This window comes from Leucoraja erinacea, chromosome 8, assembly GCF_028641065.1.
Source record: "Leucoraja erinacea ecotype New England chromosome 8, Leri_hhj_1, whole genome shotgun sequence".
Lineage (NCBI taxonomy): Eukaryota > Metazoa > Chordata > Chondrichthyes > Rajiformes > Rajidae > Leucoraja > Leucoraja erinaceus.
The window spans coordinates 52,460,671-52,470,729 of NC_073384.1; the positions used below are offsets into that span (position 1 = coordinate 52,460,671).

Here is a 10,059-nt window from a genome sequence, read left to right on the forward strand (position 1 = left end):
TGCTGGAAGATCGAAGGTACACAAAATTGCTGGAGAAACTCAGCGGGTGCAGCAGCATCTATGGAGCGAAGGAAATAGGTGACGTTTCGGGCCGAAACCCTTCTTCAGACTCCCTAAGCTAATAAATCCTCTGTTTTCAGATCCCTAGAATTGTCCCCTCATTTTCAGTAAACTTTATCCTACAACTTTTAGACCTAGGACCTCAACATATCCAAACCACATTTGCAGTACAAGATACAAGATACATTTATTTGTCACATGTGCCAGTTGGCACAGTGAAATGTGATCACCATACAGCCATACAATAACATAAAGAACACAACATAGTTGATAGAGTTCAACATAAAACATCCCCACACAGCAGAATCAAAAGTTTCCCACTGTGAGGGAAGGCACCAAAGTCAGTCATCTTCCTCTGATGTTCACCCATGGTTGGGGCCTCCGGAGCCCTCCGCTATCACCGCCACGGGCAGCGCGCCGCTCAGGCCCGCTCGCCAGGATGTTGGCTCTCCGACGTCGGGACTGGAGGCTTGAACCTCCAAACGGCCGCTTCCTCAGCTCTCGACGTCCCCAGGCCGCGCCAGGCGGAGACTCCCACTGGTGGCCCTCGGCAAAGGGCCCCAGGGACTCCGCGATGTCAGTCAGCGCCACCCGCGCTGGGAGCTCCGCGAACCACGCTCCGGAGCTTCAAATGGCGATCCAAGTAGGTTTCGCCGCTCCACGGTGAAACCAGTGCCGCGCCGCTGCCACTGCGGAAGCTCTGGTCCGGTCCCCGGTCTCCGGTAGGAAAGGTCACTCAGATCCAGCTGGTAGGCTACGAGGTGGGGGGCGAGGACGCGACTCGGAGAAATAGTCGCATCATTGCCAGGAAGCGACTGGGAAGCGGTTTCCCCCTTACCCCTCCCCTCCTCTCCACATAGAATCCCCAAATCTAAACTGTTAGACAAACTAAAATTAAAAAAAGATAGGAAAAAACGGACAGGCTGTAGGCAGAGACGCCTTCAATGCAGCGCCCCTAGTGGTCTGTACCTTATGTCTTCGCCCCCAATCGGAGAACATCCAGAACTTGCAGTTGGCAATGGTGTTCATGAATCACTCCTAGGAGATGTTACTTGGTGTAATTCTCCTTATAAAACTATGAGTAAGACTATGAAACATTAACTTTTACAAAATTTATTATGAGAAAAGAGCATATATTATTTGGTGCACTTCATGCCCCCAGACAATCACAATGTTCAAACCCATAAATGTATTTATTGTTTGTTTTAGTTGCTGTGAAAGTAAATGGGGTAGCTAATTTTCCCTCACTCATGTATATACAATTCGGAAAGCAATAGATAGGGCACAGTTAGAACCTTTCTCCCAGGGTGGAAATGTCAAAGACTAGAGGACATAGCTTTCAGGTGAAAGGAGCATACTTTAAAGTAGTTGAGTGGGACGTTTATTTACACATGGTGGGTGGGGGTGCCTGGAAGCCATTGCCATGGGTGGTAGTGGATAGTGGAATTTAAGAGACTTTTAGATTGACACATTGATATGCAGGGAATGGAGGGATTTGGATCACATGTGGGCAGAGGAGATTAGTTTAACCTGGCATCATGTTTGGCACTGACATTGGGCGCCAAAGGGCTTGTTTGTGTCTGCTAAGTTGGCACCCTAGCCAGGCCACTCTTTGCGTGCTGGTCCCAGAAGTGGATCTGCTATCATGCATTATGATACCCTTTATCCTGTATCTGTACACTGTGGATGACATGATTGTAATCATGTATAGTCTTTTGCTAACTGGATGGGACGCAACAAAAAACTTTTCACTGTACCTCGGTACATTAGTCAATAATAATAAGCTCAGCCAACATATGTTCTAAAGTAATCTAGTTTAAGGCAGTACACTGGCATTGAAACAAGTTAAATGTCTGAGTATAAAAATATATTACTGATATACAGATTGCAATTTTAGTTTTTCCTTAGTTTATGGTTTTGACAAAATGTTTCATTTATTTCTCAATCATAGATATTGGATCTGCAAAAAACATTATGTGAAAGAAACCACATTATCACTCAGATGGAAGAACAAATAAACAAGCTTGACATCATGGTTGCACATTTGAGTGAGGCCATTTCTAAAAACGATGATGAGGTTGCAAAGACACAGGTACATGAACTTTATCTGCATGTAGTCTTTTTATAAATATTTTTTAAATATTAACACTATCACATAGATATTAAATATTTTCATATATTTTCATCGTGACAGCTAGTAAAACATGTTGTAACAAACCACATGACCCTTTCTGATTAAACAAAATGAACCTGGTTTCTGTATTTGCACCAGCAGGTTCGTCCCTGAAAATCCCAAGTGCCATATATTTGCCATTTGACTTTTGTGATTTTTCTTTTTGTAAATTGGCAATTTTTAAATTCTGTGTGTCTTTTAGTTTATCTCAAGCAAAAAATACAAAGTACTGGAGTAACTCAGCCAGTGAGGCAGTATCTCTGGATAATATGGATAGGTGATGTTTCAGGCCAGAACCTTCTTTAGAGATGCAGTGTGACCTGCTGAGTTTTCCATCTCTTTGCGATTTTTGCTCAAGATTCTAGCATCTTGTGCAAAGCACCTTGTGTCCTCTATTTAACTGATCTTGTCAGTAATACTGAAGGTATTCTATCAGTAAAATTACAATGACTGAGCTAGACACAGCAATTACTTATTTGCAAGGTTACCGTTCGTAATGGTTTTAAAAATAGCAAAGACTTAAAAAATCCAAACCATTATAGGAATATTTAAATTGGCAACTCCTCTGGTTGACCATCTGCTCCATAACTCAGAAATCTTAAGCAAGACATGTTTGCTTTAAATCATTATGTCCTGAACTTTATTCTATTCATGCAAAAAGCATATTATTTATTTTAAAATATTTTACTCCATTCTGGCTAAGTTTAAATAAATCTTAAGGGGAATCCTTAAGGATCTAAAGGAATCTTAAATTTGACCTTTTTTTATTCTACTGAGGGATTAAAATGCGTAATCCGTTATTCCAAATCTCTATGTCCTGTAAATCATTCATTAAACTTGAGAAGCTTTGAGGTGACAATACACCATACAAATGCATTAATTTAAATTTGCAGTGGCTATATCAGGGCTATTTAATCTTAAATTTACATGGCTTAGATTTCACCTACATGAAGTTACAGATCTCATCTACATTGCCAAGAGCAAAGAAAACGATCCAAACTAATGAAATTGTTGCTATGCCTGCAGTACAAGATTAAAATAAATGTTAAACCTGTAATGGAAACAATTTTTCTGGCATAGACAAACTGCTACTCTTCCATGCACTGGATATTTGCTTTTTTCTTATTATTTTTCTTATTAGTTTTTTAAATGTTTTTACATGCAGTCTTTAAGAATTCTTCACCCTTATATGAGGTGTAAGTATGAGTCATAATGTTGTTTGAGTAATGAAAGTTAAGCAAAACTAATTAGCAGAATATTGACTTTTTTTTCTTTGTTGATACTTGCTGCAATATAAATCTTTACATTAAAACAGAAAATCCTGGCCGGGCATGCTGACAAAATAATAACCATTGAGCAACATTCACAACAACTTTGCAGAAGATTAGATCAAGAAAGAAATAATGAAATAACATCACTGAAGGAAGTAATTATTGCATTGAAGGAAAAGGTGGAAACTGCTGAAAACAACATTGTGTCAATGGGTCAGTTCTTTCCTTTTGATTATTTCCTTAAATAATATAATTTGTAAATCTTTTAGTTTAAAGTTTATTTACATGTTTTGCATAAACCCGACAATAAGTTTCCCTGTTTTAATCATAATCATAATTATACTTTATTAGCCAAGTATGTTTTGCAACTTACGAGGAATTTGATTTGCCATACAGTCATACCAATAAAAAGCAACAGAACACACAAAATACATTTTAACATATAAACATCCACCAGTGCGACTCCTCCACATTCTTCACTGTGATGGAAAGCAAAAAAAAGTTCAATCTCTTCCCTTCTTTGTTCTCCCGCGGTCAGGGGCCTCGAGCCTTCCGTTGATGGGGCGATCCTGGCTCCCGTAGCCGGCAGTCAGGCCCTCCTCATCGGGACGATCAAGCTCCCCCACACTGGGCAATCGGACCCTGGGTCAGGGCTATTCAAACCTCCTGCAACTTTGGAGCTTACCGACATCAGTCTCCACCCGAGACTGTGAGCTCCTCGATGTTGAAATCCGCAGGCCGCGGTTGGAGTGTCGATCCCAGGGAAGGGATTGCAGGCTCCAATGGTAAGTCCACGGCCCCGCGGTGGGTCTCAAAGTCAGTCTCGAGCAAGGCTGCGCGCTCCATGATGTTAGGCCGCAGAGCGACCGAGATACGACCCGGAAAACAATCGCATCTCCGGCAAGATAAGAGATTGAAAAAAGTTCCCTCCCCCCCCATAAAACAAACCAGGGAACATTAATACATACTTTTTAAAACACACTAAAAATAACAAAAAAGACGAAAAGACAGACATACCGTTGGCGAGGCTGCCATCGCTGACGGCACCACCCAGTGGATTAAGGCCAAATATAAATTGTAGAAAATCCACCTAAAATGACATCAAGGATTTAGAATTATATTTTTGAATGTAAAGTTATGTCCATAATATATTCCGAGAGACTATAAATGTATATGGTAGACATTTAATATAATGTAAATGCTCGTTGATTAACCATGAATGGTAGTTCTAAAATACATAATATCCATCTTGAAGGGAAATGCTAATTTTCTTTATAAAATTTATTATTCTGAAGCAATTTAGTTTCCTTTTTACCATTAAAATTACACAATGTTAGATGCTGATGCCTTTCTTCAACATAGATACATAAACTGAACATCAAACATAGAAAATGTAGTAGATTCAATTGCTGCATAGTCCAGCAACTCTGAGGGTGCTGTATATTCTGACACTGCTGAGTAGAGATACTGAAGGGGCTCAAGCCTTGATATTTTGAATGTTGAAGGACTTTGAACATCACTCTACTCGACTAAAAATGGTCAGAGTAAAATCTTTAAAATGTTATTTTTCCCCAACATCTACGGTTTTTAATGTAGAGAGAGTCACATTACAATTGTTTCTTGATTTAATTTCCTTTTTGAATGAACAGCTTTACTTTTTAGGATGGTCTTATGCCGTTCTGGATCCCTCCACCAGAGGCAGTGACTTGAGACACAAATCAGTCACAGTCTAATTGAATGAAGTCCTATGGTTAACATTGCTATGTCCCTTCAACATGATTGAATAGCCTAAATGGAGGCTTTTCAATTCTCTTCTCTTATCCCTCTCATATCCATATTCAGAAATAATTTGGACACTTTAATAATAGTATTTTATAAAATAACAGAAAATCACGGCGACCCTAGCGATGACAAAATGTCTTTGTTTGATCACATATAAGTTTGATGTATTAGATGCTCATTTTAACAATATATTTATCCAGAAAAACATCAATATATATGAACTCATCGTATTGTTCATCATCGTTGAAAACATTAGTGACGCAGTGTTGCTGGTTTCCAACGGGAACGGTGACAGATGCACCACACATCTCTGTCCTCCATTTCCTGCGGATTTCCGCCACTGGAACTATAGGATTTTGGTGTGTGTGCTTTATCATCATTCCTTACAATGCTATGTACGACAGTGATCGCAACTTCAACTGGAGTGTGGATGGCCGTTTGATCGCTAGAAGCTCATCCGCCCTTTGACAGGTCTTGTTTTTGGCCCTGCTGGGGGTCCATAGCCCCCTCCTCACCTGGCAAACCAGGTGGGGGAGACTGTTTAGTCACCCACTATCCGACCATGGAGAAGGTAGCACGGGATTGCATGGTACCTGTGGCGGGGGGGAACTCTCTCCGACCTGACCTAAATTGTGCAGTATATTTTATGATTGTTTCAAAGTTATTATCTTTATAAAGAATGATAGCTGTGTTACTAATTCTATCATAATGACTTGGTTTGAATGGTTCTACTTTCTAGCTTCTTACAATCATATCTCCACCCTTTGCAATTCACTAATGCCAGTTTTTAGTATAATCTGCATTTTGTAGTGCATCAGAGGAATATGCCATCCAGCTTGTATTCCTTTTGTAGTTACCAGTGCAATGCATTGTTCTAATATAGCTAACAACATTTTGATCATTTATGCACACCTTGGAAGCTTTAATATGATGACATTGTGCATTTTTTCCCACTTTAGTTTCTTTTAAGCCATGTCTGAAGCAACACGAATTATTGTTAAATACCCATAAGAAACTACTAGAAAAGACTAATGAGAGATTTCGAGTCTTGGAAGCAGCTGGATACAATGGCAAACTGATATGGAAGATCTGCAACTACAGAAGGAGAAAACAGGAGGCAGCGGAGGGAGCTGCTGTTTCTCTTTTTAGCCAACCCTTTTACACAAGTCGGTGTGGATACAGGCTCTGTGCTAGGGCATATTTAAATGGAGACGGTGCAGGCAAAGGAACACATTTATCTTTGTTTTTTGTTGTTATGAAAGGCGAATATGACTCTCTGTTGATGTGGCCATTTAAACAGAAGGTCACTCTTGCATTGCTTGACCAGAGCCAAAAAAAACATCACATTGTAGAACTCTTTAAGGCCGATGCCAGCAGCACCAGTTTCAAAAGACCAATTTCAGAAATGAATATCGCATCTGGATGTCCACGATTTGTGTCCCATGCAGTTCTCGAAGTTGGGAAAATGGGGACATATATAAAAGATGACACATTGTTCATCAAAGTCATCGTGGACTTAACTGATCTTGAAGATCAATAGCCGAATTTCTAAAATTTGACTCAAACAAATGGATCCATTGTTCGATATTGAATGTTATGTTACTATATTTTATTGAGCACCAAGCTTGGGAAAGACTAATATAATTATTGTGAATATTTTTTTATTTTTCTATTAAATGCAGATCTCATTCACACGTGCATGATTGCTGGTTAATTACATTGTTCACTTAGTGATTATTTTTATATTTAAATCCGATCAGACTTAGGATCTGCTTAGGATTCACAGAGGTAGAAATTGTTGACTTTTTGGTCCATGAATTTAATGCAGGAATAACATAACGTGCAAGATTCCCAAATGCTACAGGGCTTTTAGTCAGATCTGGTGGTTGTTTGGAACCTGTGTAGGCCTCATTTCCTTTAGGACAAGAGATTCCTATAAATATTTTTGGCTCCATCAGAGAATTTGTCTGCAGGATAATGGAGGCTTAACCAACAATCCGTAGAAACTCCATTGGAGGCTGTCACTGTTTGTTTTCTACTTCCAAGACTTAAGGTCTAAGTTCCATGTTCCCCAGAGATACTGCTTGAACCACTGAGTTGCTCCAGCACATTGCGTCTTTCTTTGCAAATTGTCATCTGCAGTTCACTATGTCTCCACTTAGTAGCCTGCACTCAGTTACCCGTCCTGCTGATCTTGAGGAAATTTCACCCTCTGCTCACCTCCCATCCAAGAGGTTTCTGAGGATTATCATCAACTGGGCAAATAGCTCAAATTCCACCTGGTTATATTGCCAACTTTGATTGAACTATTGCAATCAGGTCAAATGCCAAGTAATGACTGTGTGCAAAAACAAAGTTCAAGTTGTGCATGGTTTCAGATACTAATGAATATGTACCATACGTTAAATTTAATTGAAGAGGATTAAAAAATAGTACAATCATATTAACTTAGGAAGTTCATTTAAAAAGGTTTTTTTTTTAAAACTGCGTTCAAACTTCTGTACCAACTAAGGTCATTACATGTAGTGTATGGAAGAAAAAAGAATGCATTTGAAACAAGTAATATTGTGTATGAGTGACAGCTCCTTTTAAAAAATTGATCGTTGTTTAAATCTACAGTCTAGGCAACTGGTTGATGGTATTTAATCAGTTTGGGTTAGTTAAATCAAAGTGGGTTTTAGACTTTGACAGACCCAAGTTAGACCATTTCATGCTTAAGATGAGACAATTATGGCCTATCATAAAAAGATGTGAAATTCTTACTTTATCTTTTTCAGGACGAGGTACATTTAACACATGTTTATAAATCTATGTAAACATAAACAGCAGTGTCTCTCTTTATAGATGCTGTCTGACATGGAGTATTTCCAGCATTTTTCATTGTTATTTCAAATCACCAGCATAAGCGTTTTTTATTTTTAATACAAAAGTCAAATATGTTCAAAAATTTGTCAATTAAAGACAATAACTGATTATGTTGTTGGGGTTACCATGTCGCCTTCAAGACAAAGAGAATCAAATGGAGACAGAAACTGCAGAGGCTGGACCTTTCAGTGAAAAGCATCCCTAGTTCTGGTATCTTGAATTCTAATACTTACAAACATATGAACAAGAGAAATAGAAATGACCTGTGATGTTTCAGAGAATACAGTAGAACATTTTAGGAGGTATGCACAGGACCCAAATTATTTCATAAGGTTTGTTGCAGCTGTAGAATATTCTGAATTCTTAAGATGACTGTAGCATCACAAAGCATTTCTGTTCATACATTTGTGAATTCCATTCTGGTAGGAAGGAGACAGTAGTTGTGAAGAAAATAAAAGAAAGAATAAAACAGCTGCAGCTGAAGAGAACGTAAATAGAACTGATTATGTTCAGAGATACCCTATCCTCCCAACGGAGTTAACAGCAAGGACATATGCATGTCGTTGTTTGTGGAGCAGTTGAAAGGATGGTTTCATTTCTCTGGGGAGGCCATCAGGGATCACGTCACCTCCTGCACAAGAGTTGTAAGGACGTTGCAGAACCCTGAAAAGCCAAGGTCACTCCCGGTGCCGCCTTCAGACCTTTGGAGCCTCCGGTCGGTAGCAGCAGCAGCGCTCTCCACCGCTTAAGCTCGGACTCGATAATCAGCGACGGCGACGGTGAGTCTAGCCATCCCGGCTTCTTCCTGTTAGTTACCGCTCCTCGTTGTGCCCCAAAAAATAGTTCCATCAGAAAAGGTCGGGTCTCCAGAGAATCGAGAGAGTTTCAAAAAGTTTATTGTCCCCCCCTCACCCCAAAGGTACAGGACACAAAAAAATGTTACATTAAAAGCAGCAAAAAATCATAAACCGATGACAGATTCAGACTGACGAGAGTCGCGCCGTTTTACATATATATCATAATTTTGTTGAAGCTGTAGAATATCTGATTCTTAAGATGACTGTAGCATCACAAAGCATTTTTGTTGTCTTGTTTGTGAATTCCAGGGTAAGGTAGGATTGACAGTATTTGTGCAGAAAACAAAGAAAGAAGTCCGACAGCTGCAGCTTGTTTCTCTGTTTTTTTCTCTATATATATGCATAACAGCATGAATTATAATCTGATTTCAACATGAATATAGTCACTCATGTGCTGCACCTGTTGATCAGAGCCTGGTTTCTCTACTGTGGAATGTAATTAGGAATGTCAATCCTGCCTAACCTTATTCATGCACCACAATCCCACAGCCAAGCATAACTGTTGCATTCAGTATGGTCTTGCGTCTCGTTCCTTAAGCTACAGAGATATGCACCAAGTCAAACAATCTGCAATCTGTGCTTGCATTTAGTTACAGCTGGTGTAAAAAATAGTTCCATCAGATTCTTCACAGAGAATCGAGTCAAGTAGTCAAATTGAGTTTATTGTCATTTCCTCAAAAGGTACAGGAACAATAAAATGTTGCCTGTAGCAGCATCATGGATGCAGATTCAGACTACATGTTTTACATATATATCTTAATTTTATTGAACCATATATGACTGAATATGTAGTATTATTTTTGTCTTGTTTCTACAGTCAAAGGGTAAGGTTGATTGATTTATTTGTGCAGAACAGTGTTGGAAGTCCGACTCTTGCCTTGTTTCTCTGTTTTTTCTCTATATATATGCATAACAGCATGAATTATAATCTGATTTCAACATGAATATAGTCACTCATGTGCTGCACCTGTTGATCAGAGCCTGGCTCTACTGTGGAATGTAATTAGGAATGTAATTTAGCCTAACCTTATTCATACCTAATCCAAAAAGC

General features: G+C 39.2%; 1 protein-coding gene and 1 long non-coding RNA gene across 4 annotated transcripts in view; one reads left to right on the forward strand and one right to left on the reverse strand.

Annotated features, from left to right (window-relative positions):
* The window catches only part of LOC129699700 (TNF receptor-associated factor 5-like), a 46,318-nt gene extending 37,511 nt beyond the window's left edge, over positions 1–8,807 (forward strand). For all 3 annotated transcript variants that reach the window (XM_055639705.1, XM_055639703.1, XM_055639704.1), the window contains 3 exons: positions 2,012–2,152; positions 3,549–3,717; positions 6,246–8,807. In XM_055639705.1, the coding sequence (XP_055495680.1) occupies positions 2,012–2,152; positions 3,549–3,717; positions 6,246–6,826 (891 nt within the window). In that variant the 3' untranslated portion in view covers positions 6,827–8,807. The remainder of the gene's footprint in view (positions 1–2,011; positions 2,153–3,548; positions 3,718–6,245) is intronic.
* Positions 1–10,059, reverse strand: part of LOC129699704 (uncharacterized) — a 62,529-nt gene that overhangs the window by 29,295 nt on the left and 23,175 nt on the right. The window contains exon 2 of the long non-coding RNA XR_008723915.1: positions 4,522–4,594. This is a non-coding gene — a long non-coding RNA (uncharacterized LOC129699704). The remainder of the gene's footprint in view (positions 1–4,521; positions 4,595–10,059) is intronic.